A 24579-nucleotide genomic window follows, 5' to 3' on the forward strand; every position below is an offset into this window, starting at 1 on the left:
GGGGGTGTGCAAGAGGCAGCTGGTCAATGACCATCTCTCATCATTGATGTTTCTCTCTCTCTCTCTCTCTCTCTCTCCCTCTCCCTTCCTCTCTCTGAAATCAATAAAGATATATTTAAAAAAAAAAAAAAAAAAAGCTTTTACATGTAGTCTTTTACACTTGAGCATTCTGCCTTACAGTTGTGCTTGTGTTAGGTTTCACGATTATGCGAAGAGTACTCTCCTACACCTTTCCTTTGTTTAGAAGGTAGAAGCTAGTTATCAGGTAGTTTAACATCTTCCATCACAGAATCTTAGCATTGGTAAGTCCTCCTGAGAGTAAGAGGACTAGTCCAAACGGATTTAAAATTCACCTGGCCGAGCGTGGCTCAGTTGTTGAGCATCGACCTAGGATCCAGAAGATCAGGGTTTGATTTCCCGTCAGGGCACATGCCCAGATTTCGGGCTAGGCAGCTGATCAATGACTCATCATTGATGTTTCTACCTCTCTGTCCCTCTCCTTTCCTCTCTCTGAAATCAATAAAGATATATTTAAAAAAATTTTTTAAATAAAGTTCTCTCTGAACTCATGGGCATGGATAACAGTGTGGTGATTGCGGGGGGCATACAGGGGATAAATGGTCATGGAAAAAAAGTTTTAAAATGATGCTCTTAAAAAACAAGGTCTCTGGTGTCCTGCCCTCTTCCAGTACTGGAGACCTTGTTTCTGCAGTTCCTTCTGGGACTTCCCTTGAGAAGTGTTCTAGAAAATTCTTAATTCTTCAAGGAACTTCCAAGGGTCATAGGTGAGTCAAAACCTCTCTCAAAATTCGAGTGTCCTCCCTCCTCACTGACAGTTAACTTTGCTTTTGCATTTCACTGAGATAGAGTCTATTTCAATAGAACTTGCACACAGACCGGACCCTTTGCAGTTACTTGAACAGACTATTGTAAAATGTAACTTTTTTAATATATTTTTTTTAACGGAGAAAAAGTTCCACTACGGCAAACGTGCCTAAGGCCCGCAAAGGCTATAATGCAGCTCCGCCGCCACCATTCACAGTTTGTAAAATCACAATGATTGCATGCTGGTTCTTAAATGTTAGGCTGATTCTGCCCCCTAGTGGCAGTAGGAAAATTTCAGAAGAAAGTAATACCCAGCAGCTGTTGGTCATTCTTGATGGTAAAAAGGTCAAACCCAGCAGGAAGACCTAACAATCTAGAATTCGTATAAACATTAAAGTATGTTAAATAAAAAGTGTCAGAACTAAAAGGAAAAGTAAATAAGTGTATATTATACTTGAAGATATGAAGATCTCTCTCCCCACTGGACACGACGCGCGCTGGCCGGGTTTAGCGCAGCGGGAGAGGGAGCACCTTCCGCACCTACCCTGCCGGGCCTGAGAGCCGCCTGAAGCCCTAGGCTGGAGGGGCCGGGAGTCCGTGGCGCCGGGGAACTCAGTCGACTCCGCCCACACTCTCCCGCGTTTCTCATTGGTCCCGTAAGCTCGAGGGTTGCGACGTCACATGCGTGCGCCTCACGTGTGAAAGGGGGCGTGGCCCACTGAGAAGGAGGAAACAAGATGGCGGCTTCCCTGGGGCAACGGTGCCTGAGGTTGCTGCGTGAGGTCGCGCCGTGGCGGAGCAGGTACGGTGCTTGAGGCCGTCTCAGCTGGGGGGGCGGCCTTTGCCAAAGCGGGGTCGGGAGCGAGGAGTCGTTTCTTTATCGCCGGCTCTCCCTGAGGAGCGCTCCGGTGGAGACGGGGCCATCCACCTTCACCTCAAGCTCGGGAGCAGGTGCGACTGCAGCCGCGTAGGGCGGCGCAGGTTTAGTCAGGGTCTGGTGTAAGCGCTCTGGTTTTGCCTTTTCCAGCACGAGGGACAAGAGAAAGAAAAGGCAAGACAAACATGGAATAAGCTGCGTTGCCTCTAGAGTCGAGGCAGGACTAGACGCCCCTCTCAGGGATCCGCGTTTCTGGAAGGGGAGGTGTGATGTGGGAAGAGCACTGGACTGGGAGTCCGGCGGCTTTCGCTTCGGGTTCTTGTTCTTCGAAGTGAGGGGGTTGGTTCCTGTAATCTCAAAGTCGTAGTATGGAACCGGGGGCTTGGGTACCCTGGTGACTCCCGACTCTTGGGTTCTTAGAGCTGGAAGAGACCCTGAGGCGTCATCTAAACCCAGCTCCTTTTGGAGTTGGCGAAATTGAGGCCCTGAGAGAGGCAGGGACTTGCTCAGTTCTACCCAGCCAGTTAGTAGCAGAGCCAGACCCCCACCTGGGTCTCTTTCTCGTGCAAGGACTTTTCCCTCAGGCTGCCCACCGTGTGAGCATTTATTATTATTATTATTATTGTTATTATCCCCCCAAATAGCTCGGGAGCACTCGGACTCTCAATGCATTAAAATGTGGGTAGTTGTGACTCAGAGTCAGCTGCTTGATGTCATTTCTAAGAAGGAAGGTTTGAGACGCATGGTACTTTTGTGTTTGCAGCAGGGTTCGTTTTATAGGCGTTGACCAAAGCTTGCTCTGTGACCTGAGGCGACCTAGCCTTGTAATTTTGGGAAGTAAAGGACATTGAATTTGGACTGAGAGGGGACAAAAAACTGTCATTGGCCTTGACATGAAAGCTTAATTCTCCCCATTATTAACTATTCAAAGACTGTAGGTCTCTCAGGAGAGAGCTTTGCAATGCGGTAGTAACAGGATTTGGACAGGTGGGTCTCTGGTTTCAATGTTATTACCAGGTGTGCTGCTTAAGGCAGCCATGAATTCTTTTAAACTGTGTCATGATTTGGAAAGACTAAAAAATGACACTCCTCTAAAATATTTTTTAAATGAGGAGGAGTAGGATTTACTCACCCACTGTCATTTATAAAAGAGGGAAGTCACACTTTCTGTACCAGTGTAGGTACATTAGACTAGATTTAGGTGCAGTGATTGGAAGGGGTAAGGATTGGGGTACAATTAGATGTCTTAATTTTCAAAGGTATTATGAATCCAGATAAAAGAAACTATATTGATACAAAAAACTAAAAAGATAATATTTTCTTGCGTTTTCAGGAAAGCAACATCTGTGAGACTTAGGTGAAAGCCTCATATTGCAGGAAAGTTTTTCAGTAACTGGGTGATGGGCAACAGGTGGGATAGAACAAAGAGAAAGCAACATGTTGGGTGAAATAAAGCTGTTGAGAGGCCTGCTGGTTCATTTTTAGAACCTTTACAGCTTTAGAAAGCAGGAGAGAGATAACTATAGTTAAAATGTTACCACCGGAGGTGATGTTAAGAATATTTTTAGGCCCTGGCTGGGTAGCTCAGTTGGTTAGAGGGTCATCCTGATATGCCAAGGTTGCAGGTTCAATCCCCAGTCAGGGCACATACAAGAAGCAACCAATGAATTCATAAATAAGTGGAACAATAAATTGAAGTTTCTCTCTCTCCCTTCCTCTCTGTAAAAATCAATAGATTAAACATTAAAAAAAAAAAACGGGGGGGAAAATATTTTTATAACTATGACAATATGCGCACATACCAGTCAGTATGGACACTGGTCATAGACAATTGATAGGGCCATCCCAGTGTGTGCCAGGTTAATATAAACTCTATTACTTTTAATGTAGCTAGTAATATATAACTTAATATATAGCAATGTATAACTAGGTGCCAGGCCCTGCGCTGAGGGTTTTACATAATTGTCTCACTCTTAATGAGGTGCAGGTCTTGTTTTTACAGGTGGAGGCTTGGAATTAGCTAGGAAATTTTCTAAGGTCGAACAGCTAATCAGTAGCAGAACTGAGATTTGAGCCACACAGTCAGACTTGAGTGTTTGTTTAATCATGGGCTTTAATCACCTGCTTGCAGAGTGGCCTATGGGTTCTTGACTTGGAAGAGATACCTGATTGATTTTATCCATTAATAGTCCTGTGGCTTAATCTCATTGTTGAGATTGTAGTCCAGTGAGAAGACAGACAAACTCCTGCATTCATCCAGGCATACAGTTAACAAATAAGTGAATCTCTATAGAGTCTTTTTATTTCAGGTGGTGAGAGGTGCAAGGAAGAAAAATAAAGGAAAAAATTAAGGGATTCGAGAGTGCTTAAGAGGGGCAACTCTTGGGTACAAGGTGGTCAGGAAAAACCAAACTGAGGAGAAAACACTTGAGCAGAGAACTGAAAGGGTAAGGGAGTGATAATGTTTACAGGATATCTATATAAGATATAACTACTAAATATCCATGAAAATAAATATTGTATGAAAATCATAGATGCAGTTCCATTTTCCACAAAAACAGCAATTTAGACATTTAAAATAAGTTGTTATTGCTATCATAAAGGGCTTCAAGGGAAAAAGAAACCCTTACTGACAAGGATATAGTTTCTTTGCTTTAGATTTCAGGTCAGTCTTTGGGGAAACTAAAGGCTGTCTGAATTGAAAGTGGGATGTTTGCTCTTTAAGGGGAGTTCCAATTGTTAACTAAAAATTCATTAATGCTCACATGCTGGCACCGTCAATTACTGATAACTGGGTATATGTCAGTTTCCTCTGGTGAAGATGAAACAGAGAAGAGAAACAAACTAAACCAGAAACATTTTCATAGAGCTTTAAAAGCTATGAAAATAATTGGTAATTTTTTCTCAGAACAATTGAAACCTAATTCACTCTGTCAAAGTAGTTTTTGTGGCAAAGTAGCCACAAAAGATAATTCAAAAATTCTAAACCAGTTGAGCCTTCCAGACTTGAAGTAGATTAGAATAGTTCAGCATGGTTTGTTTGTGGCCTTTTTTTCCAGGACAACCATTTAAAATTTAAAATTTCAGCCACCTGCAATATTAGATTCTTAACGAGCCAGGGGTTAGGTGTTTACAAGGTTATGTAGAGCTCTTCTCTTGTGATGTGGAAACATATATGGCTTTGTGTAAGAGTGCTGGCTTTACTGCTTATTATGATCTTGTGCTTAATTAAGAAAAAGTAATTTTTTATTGTGAAATAGTTTCAGACTTACAGAAAAGTTATAAAAATAATACATAGAATTCCCAAATACCCTTTAGCCAGATTCCCAAATGTTGACTATCATTGCTTTAGTCTTCTTTCTCCCTCCTTCGCCTGTGTGTGTGTGTGTGTGTGTGTGCGCATGCATTTTTAAAAACTTTTTTTCCTGAAACACTTGAGAGTAAGTTATAGACTTGATGCCCCTTTACCTTTAAATATTACAGCCTTTTTCCTATAAGGACATTTTCTTACATAACCACAGTACAGTGGTTAAAACCAGGAAGTTAGCATTGATACTGTACTGTTGAATCTATTCTGTATTGGACTGTGTTCCAATTTGCCAATTGATCCACTAATTTTATTTTTATTTTACTTTTAAGAAAAATGTCTAATGGTTCATTTTTGCTTGATTGTAGCCTCCATCGTCGTGAAAACACTGCCCTGAGCCATTTCCTACCACCTCTAAGGAAGCTGCCTCTCAGAGCATTTTCTAAAAGTAAGTAGCAATTAGAGGTGGTCTTGGCCTCTCTGTGCTTTGGTTTGCTCATCAGTTAATTAGGATAAACAAGCATCTATTCCATAGAGTTGTTGTTAGAATTAAATGGAATTGTACCTGTGAAATGCTTGCAGTGCCTGGCATATAGTCATCGCTGAAGCATTAGCTATTTTTATCTCATTGTTTTACTGGCTACCTCGTAGTCTGTGTGTGACTGTACCATTTAGTGTTGGGCATTTGTTTCTGGTCTTTTTCTACTCTAGGTGATTCTGTAGTAACATATCTTTGCGCATCTTCAGGATAGATTTGTAAAAGAATTGCAGAATCAAAAGGTTTATGCATTTTGTAGTTTGGTATTTATACCACAGGGTTATCCCAATATACCCTCATACGAGCAGGAAGTGCTCATGAGTACATCAGTTCTCCACACTCACACTGTGGATTATGAATTTTTTTGATCTTCAAAGCAGCTAGTTGAACCTTTTCGAAAATGTGTATTGTCTTTATTATCTAAATACCCTTTTTATTTATCATACCAAAAGCTATTTTTAACTGTCCTATAAGAGTAGGTTGGGAATAGAATGAGATGGTTAATGAGAACATTAGCAAAAGGCTTATTGTAGTTAATAGGAGCAAACCTGGGTGTTACTTAATTAGGACTTGCCTGCTGAGCACATAGGAATCACATGAAAGATGGAGGTGGAGAACCTCAGAAATTAAGCTGTAATCTTGGAACTGCAGAAAAGCTGTGCTTTTATGAATTGACAAACCCAGTGCAGCAGTGGTGAGGAGTAGAGGGCGCCCTCTACTTACTACTTCCTTTTGAAGAGTAAAGTAAGCCTTTGAGAAGGCAAGAGAAAGACACCTGTAGTTGAAGGAAAAGCCAGCACACCAGGCAGCACTCAGTCGAGGGGGCCTGGTCAGTCCGGGACGGGGGCTCAGTGCCGGGAGGGTACAGCGGTGCTCTCATCACCAAGTGCTTCAGAAAGAGAAAACACATTTTCTTGCTTTTTGACAAACTTTCTTGGTTGTCAGAGGTAGGATATTTAGTTATTAAGTAATGAGGGTCCATTAGGAATAATTAGAAGATGGGAGAGGTTAATGACATCCTCACTTGCTCATTAGAAAAAAGGAACAGCACCAGCTAAAGCATGGCTGGACAGTGATGCCGGGAGCAGGCGACTGCCTTCCTTTAGAAGTCAGGGGCAGTATGTAGGGTGTGCTCTTTGGTTTTGCACAGGCTACTGAGAAGTCGGCTCTTGAGATATTTTAATAACAGTTTTATTGAGCAATAATTTACATACCATAAAATTCACCCTTTTAACTATGCATTTCAGTGGTTTTTACTATATTTACGGAGTTATGCAACTGTCCTACTGTCTACTTTTAGAATATTTGCCTTTCCTCCTCGCCCCTCATGAAAAACACTTGACCCATTAAACTGTCACTCCCCATTTCTCCCTACCCCTAGTCCCAGGCAACCACTAATCCACTTTATATCTCTATGGTATGTTTCCTATACTGGAGACTTCATATAAATGGAATCACACAATATACAGCTCTTTGTGGCTGGCTGCTTTTACATAATGTTTTCAGGGTCCATGATGTAGTATGTGTCAATATTTCATTCCTTTTTATAATAAAATAATGTTCCACTGTATGGATATACCACACTTTGTTTATCCAGTCTCAGTTGGTGGACATTTGGAGTGTTTCCATTTTTTGTCTGTTATGAATAATGCTTCTATTGAACATTCTTTTACAAGATTTTTTGTAGATGTATGTTTCACTTCTTTAGGTATATACCTAAGAGCAGAATTGCTGGGTTATATGGTAATTTAATGTTTAACATTTTGAGGAACTGACAAACTGATTTTCAAAGTGGCTGCCTCATTTTGCAGTCCCACCAGCGGTGTAGGATTATTCAAATTTCTCCACATCCTTGCCAACACTTACCTTTTTTATTATAACCATCCTAATGGGTGTCTCACTGTGGTTTTGAGTTGCATTTCCCTGATAACTAGTGATGTTGTATTGATTTGCTAGGGCTGCTGTAACAAAGTATGACACGCCAAGTGGCTTAAACAATAGAAATCTATTCTTTTTCGATTCTGGAGACCTAGAGGTCCGAGATGAGAGTGTCACAGAGTTGCTTCCTCCTGAGGGCTGTGAGGACAATCTGTTCCTTGTCATTTGTCTGGTTTGCTGGCAGTCTTTGGTGTTCCTTGGTTTATAGAAGCATCACCCCAGTCTGTCTGGTTTCATCTTCACAAGGCATTCTCCCTGTGTGCATGTCTGTGTGCAAATTTCCCCTTTTTATAAGGACACCAGTCATTAGATTAGGATTCACTATGATGACTTTATTTTAACTTAATTACCTGTGTGGAGACCCTATATCCAAGTAAGGTCATATTCTGAGTTACTGGAGGGTCAGGGTTTCAATATATGAATTTTGGGGGCACACAATTCAACCCATAACAGATGTTGAGCATCTTTTCATGTGCTTAGTTGCCATTTGTATATCTTCTTTGTAGATATGTCTCTTCAAACCCTTTGTACATTTTTAAATTGGATTGTCTTTCTTGTTGTTGAACTGTAGGAGCTTATGGGACTTTGCATTTGAGAATAGTAGTGTCCAGTCAGAATTGGACCTGCATTGTTAAAGTAAGATCACAGCGCCCTGGGTGAGAAATGGCACCTGGCTCCCAGTCCTGGACTTGTTGGTGACCAGCTGGGCAACCTTGATTAGTTTCTTGACCTCTTTGTTATTCAGTGTTTTCTTTCTGTGACTGTGGTGGCAATTGAGTTGCATTGTAGTTTCACAGGAAAGATACTCGCCTCTTGCTAATTGATAGAATTTGGATACAGAAGAGTCCCAGTAGTGATTCAGGTTGCACCTGCCAGTCAGATCCCTTCAGGGTCCACTGACTTTTAATGGGGGCTTCTAAGATGCATTGTCCTTTCCTGGCCCTCCAGTTGGTGCTGTGTTTGCATGACTCGTTCCTGTCCCTTTTCCCAGGCTCAACATTTTCCTGTTGTTGTTTTTTTGTTGTTACAGATGCCAGAAAAGTCCACACTGCCCCTGCTCGAACCTTGTTCCTGTTGCGCCCCCTGCCCTTACTGTTTGTGACTGGCGGCGGGTACACAGGTTACCGGCAGTATGAGAAGTATAGGGAGCGAGAGCTGGAGAGGCTGGGATTGGAGATTCCACCCAAAGTCGCTGGTCACTGGGAGGTAGGAATAAGATGGAACCACCTTGATTTCTCATCTAGCACAGCTGCCTGTCACTTTTTAAATGCCCAAGTTGAAATGTTTGAAAAAGTGAAATGTGCTTTCTTGGCGCTCCAGTGGGCTTTTGGCCAAATACAGAAGGTATATCTTCAGTGTCATGCCAGGCTTCCCTTCTGTCTCCAGACCTACCTCTGGTTTCCCCAAGGCCTCTGAGTGGAAATTTCCTGCTGTTGAAATCCTCAGAGTTATAGCCTTATATTGGGGCTGGCATCCTGGCTGTTCATGCCCTTCTCAGTCTGAGGATGAGCTGAGACGGTTTGATTTTTGGGGTGTGGATAAGTTCTCACCAGAAACCAGACTGAAATAATCAAATTTCTTTAGCCTGTTGCTCAGAATACTCCCACCACAGTAGGGCCACATGATAGGGTCAGACTTCAATGCTGTTGAACCATGTGTGATGTGTTATGAACTGTCTTACTCATCTGTGCTTCCTGTGGCCCAGGATGATCCCCGACTCAGAGCAGACATTCAGTAAACATTGAAATTGAATATAAATGTGTATGTTTAAAAATTGCCTTCTTTCCAGCCATAATTTAACAAATTAAAAGTATAAAATATTAATAGATCTTGGTAGCCTGGGCAGGAGGGGGGAGGGTGAAAGTAAAGATGTTATGGTATTTGGAATGTTGCATGTGTTTCCTCATAAGCCACTCCATATTTGTGATCCAGCGCAGCTGAACCCAGTGGCCAGGGCATCTGACTCCAGCGTTGCTCCTCAGTAGTTTGTGGAGAGCACCCTCTGGGTCCTTTGTCTTGAGGTTTTATCTCTTTCTCGAAGGTGGGAATCTTAGGGGAGGTCTCAGGGGAGGGTTTCAGCAGAATATTAATCAGTTTTCTAGGTGTATTCCTTTAGGGTCGTGGTCTTCACTGATTGGTCAGTTCCAGGGCAGGGGGTCATCAGTCGTCGCAGCTGGCCCTGGTATCGCCCACCTGGTTTTGCTGCTTTTCTGGGTCTGGAGCTGAAATACAACTGAGGCCTAGATGTTATTTCTAGGGAGGTGACTTTCTGTGTCTGGCTGTAGATTGCTGGGCTAGTTTGTTCAGCTGTCTCAGTTTCCCTGTTCTACTTGCCCTGGCTGACTAGCCTATCTCAGTTTCAGGTCTTACCTTTAAGTCTTGAATCCATTTTGAGTTTATTCTTGTACATGCACCTTGTTTTCGTCATCATGTTGAATGCACCCTTTCTAAGGAGCCACTGAGGGGCTCAGCATGAGCCAGAGAAGTCCTGCGGGCTGGTAGGACTGCTAAGAAACATTTGCAAGCACCAGTCTTCCTCAGGGGCCCTGACTGGCCCCCAAGGAATGAGAATTGGCAGAGAGCACCTGCCACCCCTGTCCCACTGCTACCTTGTGCCCTGGTGCTCGGCAGGGAGCTACATTGGGTTGACCTAGAAGGTCCACATGTGTTGGTGGCCAAGAGGCCTGTAGAGCCTCTCAGTGGTGCGAAGTGCTGCTCCCACCCACAGGAGTCCAACCAAGACAGGAGAGCTGCAAAATAAGGACCCAGTGTGGCCGGAAGGGGCTCATTCAGGGTGGGAAAGTAAACTTACTGAAGGGTTTTTGTTTTTCCCAGAAATGATTTGTCAGCTATTGTCTGGAATCTGGAAGGCATTTCCCTCCTGAAACTTAGGTGGTGGAGGTCAGCTTAGAAGATGGGGAGGGCTGATCTCAAGGCAAACCTTGGACTTGTTTATGACTTTTCTAAACACCCATTACCTGAGGGGCTTTGAGTGGTCATAATGAACTCTGGGAGATGGTGTGGAGCCACCTGTTGATTATTTTACAGGGGAGAGTGTTGGTGCCGCTGCTCAGCAAATAAGAAGCTGGCCTTTTGACCCACAGACTTGTTTTTCCTCTCTGGCCTAGCGTGGGCTGGGCCTGGTCTGGATATTGGAGGCTTTGGGAAAGTCTGAATGATCTTCCAGTATCTTTCTGCTTCTGGCATTTCATGCTGCTAGGATTCTGTATCAGCATCTTCTTGTGCTTTAACTCCTTTTTATCCCTATTTATGTGGCATTTGCTTGGAGTTTTGAGATGAGAAGGGGTCTGCGGTCTCTCCAGGGCTCAGAGAATGCTGTGACCCCCAGGGCTAGGACTCTGCATAGATCACCCCTGCCTCTCTGCTCCTGCTTTGCATTGTAGGGGTGGAATATCACAAGTCCTTGAGGCAGGACTGCTTCATTAGTTCCCCTTCTCCCCACTGTGGCAGCCCAGGTCTATAGGTTGTCATGGAGAAGTTGCTTGGTCTGTGTCCAAATGAGGACAGGTACATGGGCTGTGTCTACACATCCTGGTCCAGCTATACATCTCTTCACAAGCCCTGTAGGCTCTCTCCAGCTGTTCTAAACTTTGTTTTAAAAACCAAGTTCTTAGAGGAAGAAGCTGGGGTTGGGTTTTTGTTCAGTAGCCTGAGCAAGAAGAATGAGCCTCTGAGGCAATCTGGCCAGTGGGTGGCATGCTGCCCTGGGGCATAACCTGCACAGACAGTAACCCGGCTCCTGAATTCTACAGCCTTTCTTTGGTTGAATAGTCTTCCCTGTCAGACCTTCCTTCTGGTAAAATATGTTAAGCTGCTTTATTATATCCGATGTTGACTCGGTGGGCATGCGGGTAGTGTGCTGGCCCCACAGGCTAGGGCCCTGCCATCTAGTGTGGTAGAAAGACAGGGTCTAACACTATACTGTACAGCCGAAACTAATATAAAATAATATTGAATGTTAACTGTAATAAAAAAATAAATTTTTAAAAGTCACAGTATCACCCCACATGTTCTTCATCCTGAGTGCTCGGCCCAGGGGCGGACCTTGCCCCCAGTCTTGTTTGCTGGTCTACACTGGGGATTTTGTAGGCTTTGGGGGTTGTGTCTGCCTGGAGAACAGGAAGTAGGGGTAGAGGCAGCCTGTGTCTTCAGGATGGGTTGTGGGAAGGAGCAAGGACTTGGATACCTTCTGTTTCACTTTCTCACTTGGAGGGCTAGACAAGTCTGCTCAGTTCAGAAATCAGCCAGCAGCTGAAAGCCAGCCTGCCCAAAGGGGCTGGTGTGGGGAAGGTTGTGGAGGGGGAATCAGGGAGGCAGCCACCCCAGGAGACCAGCCCCTGCAGAGGATACACGGCTTCCAACCCAGGGAGTGTCACTGGGGAACCCCCTTGACTGTGAACCTCAGGGTGCTGGCCTCCTCTTCCCCCTTAAAGGGGCCCCTGGGCGGGCAGGCTGGGCTGGGCTGGGCTGGGGGGCGGAGCGAAGCTCTGGCAGTCTGGCGGCCGCCCCGTGCCCCCGCCCCGACTGTCTGAGTGGCTAGAGCCCGATCCCCGCCGGCCAACCCAAGGCTTTGGTGGAGGAGCGGTGCTTCCTGAATCGGCCTGTGCCCAGAAGCCCCGCGGTCCCGACCACCTGCCGGTGAGTGAGCCGCTCTCCTCTCCTCCCAGACTCCCGGCTGGAAGGCCACTTTCCAACCGGGAAGAGCCATCCAGCCCCCTGTGGTTTGGGGCACATCTTTACAGTTTGGAGCCTGAGGCTTGGGGGCCCAAGGAGCCCAACCCATAGTCTCGACCAAGTTGTGGGCTTCCCCAGCCCCACATAGCAGTCATGGGGCCAGTTGGATGAGCTCACTTCCTCTACATCCGCTAGCATCTCCTAGACTTAGTGACGGGAAAGGAAAGTGCTGGCTGTGCAGCGGGGCTCAGGGGCCCGCCAGCGCCTAGAGCTCGGGGCTGACAAAAGGGCCTGGGGCAGGGTTAGAGGGGGAGGGACGCTGCACTGTTCCTCAGTGGGACCTGGAGGTGTCATTGCTTGTCATCTCCTGCTCACCCCTCTGGTGGTGACATGCTGCCCTTCATTGAGCCTCATTGCCTGCTGGCACCAGAGATTGCCTGAGAGGAAGTTCCTTTCCTTTGGGGGAGTCCTGTTCTCACCTGCACCCATCTTTCCCTGGCCTCCCTTATGCAGGCTTGAAAGGCGCGCTTGGGCCCATCTCTTTGCTTCCTCTTCTCTTGCCCAGGGCTTCCCCAAAATGGCTCACCCATTTCCCTAGGGAGATCCATTTCTACGTTCTCTACTTGGGAAGTTTTGTCTGTCTGTAGCACTGAAACACAGGAGGAAGGGTTGGTGGCCTCACCTGGACACAGCTGCCTGGTGGTCGTGCCTCAGGGGAGCTGGGGGAGGAAACGGCTCTGCCCTCCAGGGTGGGAGCACACAGGAAGTCAGGCCGGTACACTCATATAGGGGGCACTGGGGTTTCTGCTGAGGCTTCAAGAGGGGTAACCCTGGCACTCAGTGAGATATCCACTCAGGGTGTAGGAGCAAATTCTCGGTGGTCTCAGGCTGGACATGAGCAGGGCTGCCGGGCCCTGTGTGCTCAGAGAGTACGTCTTGGGGGAACAGAGGGGTAGACAGTTCTGACTCCCTCACTGCCTTCCTAACCTTGCTGAGACTCAAACCTGAATCTGCCAGGGTCCTAGAGAACCAGGCAGGAGCACACATGCCCCACCCCCCACTTGTAGTAACTTGGTAACTGGCTTGGGTCAATCCACCCTACTTGAGCTAGAGTGTTCATTCCACTAAGGGGACTGTTCTCTTCATCCTGGTTAGTGAGGGGTGGGTGGGGACATTGCAGCACTACTCAGTGTCAACCCCAGAACAGCATGTCCTGACAATGATTTCCCCCTAGTGGTCCTGTTGGGCCATCTCTTCTTACTCAGGGGCTGTGCTTCTATCCTCCCAGTGGAGGAACCTGTGTCCCCCTGCAGTGTGGGCTTGGAAGGGAAGGTGAGATGTCGGGAGCCAGGTCTGGGGGATGAGGCTGCACTGAGCTCTTGCATGGAAGGGAGGCATGGGTTTTCTGAGCAGTTGTTCTGGGCCATGGTCACAGCTGTGATCTGAGCCTCCAGGGGGTGAGTAGGAGGAATGACCATTCAGAGAGCTCCTGTGACGTGCAAGGCCTTTCCTGGCTGGAGGGGGGGGGGGGGGGGAGGCAGCCAAGATTTGCAGTAACCAAATTGTCCCTGTCTCCCACCAAAGCCACCTGGAGTAATGACTTTAAAGTCCTATTGGTCACAGCCCAGAACTCACTCCACAGAGTGTCCTTGAGACTCTCAGGATGGGGGGGGGTGTCTTCCCTTCCCCACTTCAGAGCAGCCCCCTTTCAGGTTCCTCAACTGGGCCTGAGGCACGCCCCACCCCAGTCACACCCAGGGAGCCAGAGAGGGAGAAGCTCTGGATTAGGCTTCAAGGGCTGTCACAAGCGTGGAGGGAAGTGGGGCTCTGAGATGGGGAGGCGGGGAGGCCTGGAGCACTGCTGGTTGTAAAAGTGGCTCTGCCCTTCGGAGGTGAGGAGTGACCTCTAGGGACCCCCTCGCCTCCATCCTGCAGATCTAAGCTGGACAGGACACCAGGCTCGTTTCCTGGGGGACAGACAATTCATGTGTGCTTCCTGGGGACCTTTTGGGGCCCACAGGTGGTCATTTAGAAGAAGAGGTAGAGGAGTGGCAGAGATGTGACTGAGGAGGTAAGGACCTCCTGCTGGGCCCCTCAGGGCAGTTTCTAGTCTCCTGGACAGCAGTTCCTTGGGCTGGTTCTCCTTGAGCTCCCTCCACTGTGGGAGGGGAGGCCTGGGGGACAATGAAATGAAATGCGTGCATGTGCATCTGCTTTGTGGTTCTAGAGCTTTCTAGTTTCTAGAGGTGGGGAGAGTATCCCGATCTGGAATCTAAGCACCAGACTTGACCCCGACTGCCATCACCCCTGTGGGCCTGCTTTCCTGGGGAGCAATGTGAAGCCAACGCTTGCTGGGCCAGGGAGGGGTGGCAGTGTGCTCAGCATGTGGGTGGTGTGGTTGAAGCGACCTGTTAGCTGGAGGTCACAAGAGCCTGAAGCAGAGCTGTCCATGGGGCCGTGGGCCTGCCCCTCAGGGCCAGAGGCAGCATGTGCCTTCATCTGCTTCTCGGTGAGCCCTGGCTCCCCCCACAGTGAACTGTCCCTGCCATTCATCAAGGCCAGTCAGTGGCCTGGAGAGATGAGTGTTGCTGGAGGGGTCTGGACCCGCTCTGGTCTGACTGGCCAGGCTTTGCCATCTTCTCGGTCAGGGCAGAAGTCCATGCTCATGCCCAGACTTTAGGCAGCCTTTTCCTGGCTCCTATGGACCTCTACACACCTGGCAGGTGCCAAGCTGGCCTTTTCACCTCTGGCTGAAATGGGTGTCAAATGTTCCCCCTTATGTGATAAAGCCATGTTGAATTGAGGCCTCTTGCTGCGTCACAGTGTGTTGGCCATGTGGGGTCCTGGGTTGAGTCAGTTCCCTGCCTTCAGAGCTGCTCTGGAGCCCCCTCCCCCTGCCAGCCCGCAGCTGGGATTGGAGGCCAGGCAGATGGAGCCTCCTTTCCGGAGCCTTGACTTCCCTGGGCTGAGATAGCAACAACCGTGGAATGTTTGCTCTCCTCCTCCCGTTATCTGTGAGGTGACCGGAAGGGCTTTGTGGAGGCAGTGTCCTCCCCGTAGCCTTGTGGGCCCCTGGCCAGAGTGCTGTCCCTGTTCCCAAGTAAAGATGGGGAGGGCGGAGAGGGGGCAGGAATAGGCTTCAGTCCTGGCCTGTTTCAGCTCCACGTCAGTTTTCCTTGATGTCACCTAGGTGCTCATCTTCTGAGGAGGCTTTGAGGGGTCCTTGCCCAATGTGGGGGAGCTCTGAATCGGGGGGCATGGGCAGTGAGGAAGAGCCGTAGTTGGTCAGATGCACAGGGTCTCAACAGGCCCACCTCTCCTGCCTTCTCTCCCTCATTCTTCAGATGCTACTTTGTCACCTGAATGGAAAATGGGTCAGGTCCTGGCAAGGGAGGGGCAGCCTGAGCTGCAGACAGGGTGACGCTGGGCGCCTGCCTGGAGCGCAGGGCTCAGATTCCCGCTTGTGCTCCTTGAGCCCAGAGGGGCCTAGTCCCCTCCCTGCCTTGGGCTCACTGGAGCAGGCTGGTGGCCAAGCCTCCGGACAGAGTGGGCCGAGATCAGAGCTGATGCTATGGCTCCAAACAGGTGTCTGACAAGTGCCTGTCGTTGCAATAGTCCCTGTTCCACCCTGTGGTCTCTGACCTGGGGAAGCGGCCCACCAGCCACCAAGGAGCAGTGACAGCGCAGCAACTCCTTGGGGGGAAGGGCGGAAGGAGGAGGAACAAAGGCGATCGTGCTGGCGCCGCCTCCCTGCCCGCCCACCATGTGTCAGTCAGAGGCGAGGCGAGGACCAGAGCTCAGCTCGGCGAAATGGTGAGATGCTGCCAGCGGCCTCCTAATCCTGCTGTTCCCCGCCACGACCTCCACAAGGTCAGAGTTCATGTCCAGCGGCCCCGCAGTGGAGGTGGCAGCAGGGGCCCTGGGGCTCCCCCAAGGTTGGAGGGGCCCGGCCCTGGGGGCCTGAGTCGGAGAGCCCACTTCAGGTACTGGGGAGGCGGAGCGGGCTGATGGCCCGGTGTCTGTGCTGCACCTAAACTGCTGCTCCCCCACCTTCGGGTGCCCCCACCCTGCTTGGGTGCAGCTCTTCTGGGATTGGTCCTTTTGCTTCTGCAGTGAGCAGGGCAGGTGGGGGCAGTGGGAGGGGGGAGCAATGATTTGTCTGGCTTTGCTTGGGCCCCCCACCAACCGGACCTTTTAAAAAGACAGTGTGTGTGTGTGGGGGGGGTGCTTGAGAGAGAATGAACTCGGGGAGGCCGGGGAGCAATGGAAATGCGGCAGTCTCTGCAGTCGTTGAACTGGGCCTGGCTGTGGGCTCAGTTCTCCATGTTTTCTGCTTTTAGTATCAGCTGAGCTGCTTCCTTTGTTTGAAACAACTTGGTTTATTCAGCAAGTGGGAGCAGAGGACACAGCTCCTCTGAGAGTGCACCAGCACGGATGGGAGCATTAGATTATCCAGTTGAATGCAGTCTTTTTGCCGATGAGGAAACTGAGGCCTGGGGAGATTCTCAGAGAGGGTGGCAGTGTAATCTCCTGATGACTACAGTAGGGCCTTAGGAGCATTTTCTGGAGCTTTGGCATGTGAGAGGGGACATGGGCCTCACTGATGTGCCCCAGGAAGCTAGGGTTCTAGTGGAAAGACTACGCCTGCCAGTGCTGAGTGCAAAGGTTTGGATTGGTGGGACCTGGGGGAAGGCCCACGCGCTTTTGCTGAAAAGAGGGGCCTGGGTCAGGTGTGTGGCCCCAGCAGACCTAGAAGGTGGCCTGAGGTGGGGTCAGCTTCCCCCCACCAATTTCTGGATCAGTTTTAGAGAACCTCACCTGGTGTAGAATGACCGCGCGGATGGATGGAGCAGTAACTGTTACAGGAGTGTGTGTGTTTTCCTTTGTGATCTTGTCAGGCCCAATTCCTTAATTTGTCAGATGAAGAAATAAGAGGCCTGGAGCCATAAATAGGTTTCCCCAGATCCTGCAGTGGGGTGGTAGCAGTAGCTCCCTCACTGCCATGTGCAGCATGCTGAGGGGCTCTGGGAGATCACTGCCTTCTGGTGCCCCAGGAGGGAGGGGGCTGTGAGGCTGTCTTCCCTGCGCTGGGCCCAGGTAGTACTTAGCCTTAAAGGGCCTCACCGGAGCCCCTCCCATGTTCAGAAGCCCTTCCTTTGAGAGGTTAGGAGCTGGACCTCACCCTCTGTCTTAGCTGCTGACATCCCCAGTCCTCCTCAGCTGGCAGGCAGGGTGAGGGACTGGGAAGTGAGCTACCAACCAGAGGCAGCCAGGCCCTTGACTCAGAATGGGGTTGGGCTGAGGGACATGTGTGACCAGTGCTGCTGGACTTAAGAGGTGAACTTGCTGAGGGTAGGGTGGGGGCTCCCAGTCCCTCTCAGACCCTGGCCACTGGCCCCAGTCATGCGTGGACATGTGCCCTGCAGGTTGCACTTCCCCCAGCTGGCCCTGAGACGGAGGCTGGGACAGCTGAGCTGCATGTCCAGACCTGCCCTGAAACTGCGCTCCTGGCCCCTGACGGTCCTCTACTACCTCCTGCCCTTTGGTGCCCTCAGACCGCTCAGCCGGGTGGGATGGAGGCCCGTGAGCAGGGTAAGTGTGTGCAGGCTGCTGGCCTGGCCCATCCCCGGGCAGCCTGAGGTAGGGACCCAGGAGACACAGAAGGAGACAGTTGTCAGAGGAGAGGTGATGGCTGTGAGGGCTGAGCCCTCCAGGAGGGGGTGTTGAAAGGCGAGTTGGTTGAGGGCCTGCTGGTCGGTGGCTGTGTGGGCCCTACCAATAGGTGACTGAGGGCTGGCTCGCTGTCCACTGCCTGCTTTCTGCCTGCATTTGTGTCATTTGGGGGCTCTGCTTCTGGAAGGAACCTGTACTGGGAATTCAGAAAACGATGTCTGTCTGATTTCCTGTGTTCAAGGAAAAGTGAGCTTAGAGGTAATTTTGAGAAGAATCCAAATTCCTGAATGCCAGAGGGTAGTCCAGGAAAGCAGGAACCTGTTTGGGCCCCTTAGGGTGGGGATGCCTTTGAGGCCCTGAGAGCCCCGGGCAGTTCCCTGGAGTGCAGGCTGACCCCAAGGAAGAGACCCTGCTCCTGGCCCTTGGACAGCCCAGGTGGAATGTCATGAGGGCTTGAAAGCTAAGGAGTTCTGGATATTAGACCTGAGGTCCCATGGCAGCTATAGCCACTCCAATGTATAGCAATCAGCTGGGAGTAGTTCTGGGACCCGCTAATTCAGCTCCTCCTAGAGGTGTTTAAGTTGGAATGAAATTCCTTTTATACCGTGGGGACTTGTGTCTTTGTTGTGTTCAGAAGCAACAGCCGCCAATTAGAGGCAGGTCCCATAATGTCAGTGGCACCTAGAAGGATCACCTGGCCCTAAGAGTTTGGCTGGAGGGGCCGATTCCCTTGTTCTAAGTGGGAGGAGCCCCAGGTGCAAACAGCTTTGCGGACTGGCCCATCACAGGAGAATGCCTCCCAGTGCCAGGCAGGGCTTGCAGGGTGTAGTCAGGCGCTGGCCTTGGTGACAGTGACAGCGCATCTGCATGATGTCAAAGTCCCTGACCTTGGTCAGGGGAGTCTTGTGTGTGTGTTAGGACAGGGATACACTTTGGACTGTCTACAGACTTTGCTGTCTGCCCAGGGCCTCCTGCTCCTTTCTTTGGTCTGTGACACAGGCATTGCCTCCTGCCACAACCTGTCTATAACAGTATCAGATCTACTTATGCTCCCTCCCCCCTTTAAGAAACAAGACTGTGCTGGCCAGTCTCTCCCCAGGGACTAGGACAGCTGCTGTTCGGCCTGCATAAGATGACTGAAACACCTGAGCCGTGAGTCAGTGTGTCACGGTCTTGGCCAGTAGTTAGCTCAGTCTGGTTCCTAGTGAGAAACCACCACATCACAAAAGCCAGTGTGGGGTGCCCAAGGCCTACGGAGGTGGCCCCCTTGATGGGGGCAGTTGGCTGGGGGCAGTGGGCTCGAAGTGTGGCTGACTCATCCACTTGCCTGTGGCCTGCAGGTGGCGTTGTACAAGTCGGTGCCCACGCGCTTGCTGTCGAGGGCCTGGGGCCGTCTTAACCAGGTGGAGCTGCCACATTGGCTGCGCAGGCCTGTCTACAGCCTGTACATCTGGACCTTCGGGGTGAACATGAAGGAGGCCGCTGTGGAGGACCTGCACCACTACCGCAACCTCAGCGAGTTCTTCCGGCGCAAGCTGAAGCCGCAGGCCCGGCCTGTCTGCGGCCTGCACAGCGTGGTGAGGCCCTACCCTGCCTTCCACTCCTCCCTCCAGAAACTTGATTCTAGCCTGTGCCTTTGGGAACCAGTCCCAACAGCCTCCATGGGTGGCCGGGTAGGCGTTTCTCCCAGGCCGGATGAGGTCCTGCCCTGCGTCCCCTCGCCTCCTCCATGTCCTCTCCCCTCCTGTCCCTGGCAGTAACTCTCCTGGCCCTTCCAGATCAGCCCGTCAGATGGGAAGATCCTCAACTTTGGGCAGGTGAAGAACTCTGAGGTGGAGCAGGTGAAGGGGGTCACCTACTCCCTGGAGTCGTTCCTGGGCCCGCGTACCTCTGTGGAGGACCTGCCCTTCCCACCAGGTGGGTCCTTGCCTGGTCATAACCTTGTCACAATGCTGCGTTGTGGCTGGGCCAGAGGTTAGAGGGTGAAGGTTGGGAATGGGTCGGAGAGAGAAGGGACACTGGGAAGGCTCTAGGAACTGAGGGCTGGCCCCTGGGCCAGGAATCACCCTGCCCAGAGCTTCAGAGCCTCCCTGGAGCCAAGGTCCAGACTATACACAGGCCCCATGCTGGGTGGCATTGGGTGCCTGTCTGATAGCCGGACCCTTGTCTGTCTCCAACAGCCGCCTCCTTCAGGAACCAGCTGGTCACCCGAGAAGGGAACGAGCTCTACCACTGCGTCATCTACCTGGCCCCCGGGGACTACCATTGCTTCCATTCTCCCACGGACTGGACAGTGTCCCACCGGCGCCACTTCCCAGGTAGGCCGAGGCTGGCAGACTGAGAGGTGCCTCTGCAAGCTCCTAACCAATGCCCTCAGCTTCCAGGTTTCAGGGACCCAGGCTGCAGAGATGGGGTGCTGAGGCTGGTAGTCGACTGCTTTAGTCTGGCAGGCGGGTGGGGGATAAGCTGGGGTCTAGCCCACTCTGTATTTGCAATGACATGGGGGCGACACTGGGCTCCAGGAGGCTGATCCTTTCGCTGAGTGGGGAGTAGTAAGTGTCCTTGCTTTCACAGGCTCCCTGATGTCTGTGAACCCCGGCATGGCCCGCTGGATCAAAGAGCTCTTCTGCCACAATGAGCGGGTAGTCCTGACTGGGGATTGGAAACACGGCTTCTTTTCACTGACAGCTGTGGGGGCCACCAACGTGGGCTCCATCCGCATCTACTTTGACCGGGTAAGCAGAGCCCAGGCCCTGCTGAAGCCCAAGGGCTGGGTCACTTGGGGTCCCACTGCCTTGTCTCTAGTTCTGACACACTCCATTCCCCACTTGTTGCCACTTGTCCCTCTGGAGGTGGCTGGAGAGGGAGGGACCTTTCTTGGTGTCAATTTGTGACTGCCCCTTGCCCCCCGGGTGCTGATCTTGCATCATCATTTGTGCTGGAGAACAGAGTCAGGTCTGATTCCTCCATGTCCCTCAGTGGCCCATTTCACAGCAGGTGTCGGGGACAGTGTGTGGTTAGACGCCTGGCCCGTGGGCTGAGTCACTGTCCCCACCTCCCTTTCCAAGCTGAGTTGCGGGAAGGCTGCAGAGGTGTGTTGAAGGTCCAGGGAGGTCTCACATGCTCTGCCCCTGACCTTCCCCAGGACCTGCACACAAATAGCCCACGGTACAGCAAGGGCTCCTACAACGACTTCAGCTTCGTGACACATGCCAACAAGGAGGGCATCCCCATGCGCAAGGGTGAGCACCTGGGCGAGTTCAACCTGGGCTCCACCATTGTGCTCATCTTCGAGGCCCCCAAGGACTTCAACTTCAAGCTGAAACCAGGACAGAAAATCCGCTTTGGGGAGGCTCTGGGCTCCCTCTAGAGCCTCATTCCAGACTGCTGAGGGACCTTTCTTAAACACAGAAATGGGAGTCTTTTTAAGGGCTCTCAGGACCATGGGGTCTGACCAGGCAGGACCTGGGTGACTTCTGTTCCTGCTGTCCCAGAGGTGCAGACAAGGTCAGAGCCCTGGTCGTGCCCTAGACCTTCGTCATCCCCTCTTCCCACCTTAAAGAGAAAGTAAGTGCCAGGATGATCTCAAGATTCCCTTTTGGAGACGTTTTAACCCCGATGGTATAAACCAGAGACCCTACCATCTCCTGGCTGAGCACTCAGCTGGTCTTGGTTTCTGTTAAGATGGTAAGTGGTAATGTACCTTTTTGCTGCTCCTCCCATTACTGCTTTTCGCCTCCACTGCCTGGGTGAGGTGCATCCTGGCACTGACTGTGGGCCTGCCTGCCCCAGAGCAGGACCACACAGCCTTTAATGTAACTGCTTTGTTTCCAAATTCACCCCACCCTGCTTGTTGGGAAAAGCCACCTGTCTTCTTCACACTGGTGGTGAATGCATCACCCAACTCTGCCAGCATCTTTCGAGGATGGCGACTAATGGCAAGGCGTTTTGCAGACCCCGATGAGTGACCTGGAGCTGTGAAGACCAATTACTGAACCCCCCCTGACTGGGACAGGCAGGTAGTTGTGGCCACATTGGGGCTAGGGGAGAGCTTGTGTCCCCTCCCCAGATCTACATTAAATATGGGAAAGTTGCTGCTATTGATTCAAGGGCTTATGTTGGAGGCAGAGGAACCTTGGTGTATTGGGGTGAAGAGGCAGGGTCAGTGCCTAGAAAACCTGTCCCCCGGTAATAGGGGAGTCATTGATGGTGGGGACAGGGCCAGGTTTCATGTCTCCAGGGGACTCTGAATTTCTCCTGCAGGAGAAGCCATTTGAACTTTTTCAACTGTATCAGTAGCACAGTATTTTTGTATGAAAAGTGGGAGACTTCTGAACAGTAATTCATGTAATCGCCACATTTTGAAATAAAAAAAAAAAATCATTTTAGCTTTATATTTTGTTCCTGAAGCTGGGCCAAGGCCTCCCTGGGGTGATGGCTTTAGCACAGAGCCCGCCGCAGGGCCTGGACGCGCGCAATGCAGGCGTTGACGGGCTGGCGCTGGGCCTGGAGCTCTGCAGCCAGCTGCTGGATCTGTAGTTCCACCTGGGGGGCCAGGAAGGGACAGGCTGTGCTGAGAGGAAGCACAGCCAGACCCTGTCCCAGGACCATCCAAGACCTCACCTCCTGCAGCTCTTCCTGCACCTGCTGCTCCGTTTCCTGGTCCTCAGGCCTGGGCTCCTCCCTGCTTAGCTCCAGCCACCGGCGCAGGCTGCTTGCTTGCCGCTGGTAGGACCTGAGGCAGTGAGACACCTGCTCTGTGTCTAGCTGGGCCCTTGGTGGACCCTCAGGCTTTGGGTGAAGCATGTGGGCTACGGAGGGTAGTTCTGTTCCTCTCCCAGCCTCCATACTGTCCAGCAGATGGCAACTTGGATGGGCCCAGGGCAGAACCCCTTCCTGCTCCTCCATGGCTGCTGCTCATGGTGAGGGGCCACCATGCTGCCCAGGCTCTGGACCCAGACCACAAGTAAGACAGGATAGCCCACTGTGTGCAACTGGTGCCCAGACCTTTGTACCTTTTCATCCCATGTCACAATCACTGGGTAGACCCCTGGCCCAGCTTTCACATGACCCAGTCGTGTTTAAAGTTTTGCTCAGCTGTGTTGTCCCATGTTGTATCGCGCCCCCTCCCCCTGTCCCACAGGTAAAGTCAACCTGGCCTTCCTAAGTAGGACTGAGGGGTAAAGGTGCCACCTGTGTGCAGGGGGTTGGCAATGCACAAATAGGTGATCACCCCTAGGACCCTGGCAGCCACCTCCCAGCTGTTCCCTGTGGGCAGGCGTGTTTCTGCGTCTTACCAGAGGTTCTGCTTCATGCTCTGGTAGTCCTGTAATTGCCGCTGGATGCCCTCAAGCTCAGCCTCCAGGCTGGTGTGGCCCGTGGCAACAGGAGTATAAGCTTGATCTTGACTATTCTCCTGGCTGGGTCCAGGCTGAATGGAGGGGGCCCAGGCGCTGGGAGTGGCCCAAGTACTTGATGTGCTGATAGACCTCAGGTACACACCTGCAGTTTCAGAGCCAGGCCCAAGCCGGGTGCCTGTGAGGTCCCCAGGAAGGAGCAGGTGGGGGTCAGGGACCTGGGGCATAAGGCTAGGGGAGGTCAGCCATGCGGATGCCTGTAAAAGGAAGGATGGACACTAAGAGAAGCTGGAGGAAGGCCTGCGACAGGGTGCCAAGAATGCCCACTGCAGGGAGAAGGCAGGCGAGGCACCAAGAGCTGGGCTTTCCCACAGCCAGCTCTCCCAGGGTCCTGGGCCTGCCCTTCTTTAAGGACCAGACACCAAACAACCTAGGGAGTACCCCACACCTTTGTAGTCTGGTCCCACCCCTTCCCCAGGACCTGGCTCAGCACTGCCCCAACCAGCTGTTTCAAGCCTTCCTGACTTTCCACCCCTGCCTCACTCTGTGACCTTTGTCTCAGTGAGAAAGTGATCAGAGGCTATTGTAGATGTCCAACCACCCACCTGCAACCCTCCGTTCCTTCCTGGTGAGAAGTGTCCTATCACCCTGCCCCTCACCACTCCCATGGCTCTCTTGAGGCACCAGCTCTTTGGGGTCACCCATCCCCAGTGCTGTCTCCTCCGTACTGAGCACTTGTGCCTTCTCACTCCTCCCTGCCCCGGACTCCTTGATTTCAATTCTCAACTTTGATCTCCAGACCTGACTTCTTCCCTGAAGGCCAGACTCACAAGCCTGTTGCTTTACCTCAAATTTAAAAGGTTCAAAACACTTCATGCTTCACCCTAAGTGGGACCCCAGTGTTCCTTCTTTTAATAAAAGAACTCATTATTCCGAGTTATCCAAGCCAGATTCCTTCCTTCACTCGTATCAAACCCATCAGAGCAAGTCCTGCCTAGTCTGCCTATCAGGTATCGGCCACGTCTGTAGTCACCAGCACCTTCTGCTGCTGGGCCGTAAGATCACAGCAGCCAACCATCCTCCACAACTTCCAACTCTCTTTAAAATCCAAACTGTCACCAGGGCCTGCACAGCTCTCCATGATCTGCAGTCTCTATGTGCCTGCTGGTCTTATCTCTACCACTGGGATATATATAATCTCAGGAGCAGGGGCCTCGGCAGGCTGTTCACTACTGTGTCCCTAGGACAGTGGCACCCACTTGGTAAATGAATGAGCAGCCTCACTGTGTCTGCCTGAGATAGTGTTCCAGTAGCAGTAAGTACAGCTGTGGATACAGCACTGAGTGCACAAGAGCGAGCACTGAAGGCC

At 51.0% G+C, this 24579-nt stretch overlaps 2 protein-coding genes across 5 annotated transcripts in view; one reads left to right on the top strand and one right to left on the bottom strand.

Moving 5' to 3' along the window:
* The first annotated feature begins 1562 nt into the window (after positions 1-1562).
* PISD (phosphatidylserine decarboxylase) lies at positions 1563-22247 on the top strand. 4 transcript variants are annotated; one of them, XM_016198533.2, is made up of 8 exons: positions 1563-1627; positions 5378-5457; positions 8516-8691; positions 19194-19430; positions 19632-19770; positions 20034-20171; positions 20428-20588; positions 20999-22247. In XM_016198533.2, exons 1-8 carry the CDS (start codon positions 1563-1565, stop codon positions 21221-21223), a joined length of 1221 nt encoding a protein of 406 aa, XP_016054019.2. In that variant the 3' UTR covers positions 21224-22247. The 4 variants fall into 4 exon arrangements, with proteins under 4 accessions (XP_016054019.2, XP_016054021.1, XP_016054020.1 ...); XM_016198535.2 differs by lacking the exons at positions 1563-1627; positions 8516-8691 and adding an exon at positions 17607-17772 and having other exon boundaries at positions 5389-5457; XM_016198534.2 differs by lacking the exons at positions 1563-1627; positions 5378-5457 and adding an exon at positions 17607-17772 and having other exon boundaries at positions 8603-8691.
* The window catches only part of SFI1 (SFI1 centrin binding protein), a 51714-nt gene continuing 49317 nt past the window's right edge, over positions 22183-24579 (bottom strand). The window contains exons 30-32 of the mRNA XM_016198532.2: positions 23151-23467; positions 22477-22588; positions 22183-22398 (exon numbers count right to left, since the gene is read on the bottom strand). Of these exons, the coding sequence (XP_016054018.2) occupies positions 22294-22398; positions 22477-22588; positions 23151-23467 (534 nt within the window). The 3' untranslated portion in view covers positions 22183-22293. The remainder of the gene's footprint in view (positions 22399-22476; positions 22589-23150; positions 23468-24579) is intronic.

Source organism: Miniopterus natalensis, chromosome 20, assembly GCF_054644295.1.
Source record: "Miniopterus natalensis isolate mMinNat1 chromosome 20, mMinNat1.hap1, whole genome shotgun sequence".
NCBI classification, from domain to species: domain Eukaryota; kingdom Metazoa; phylum Chordata; class Mammalia; order Chiroptera; family Miniopteridae; genus Miniopterus; species Miniopterus natalensis.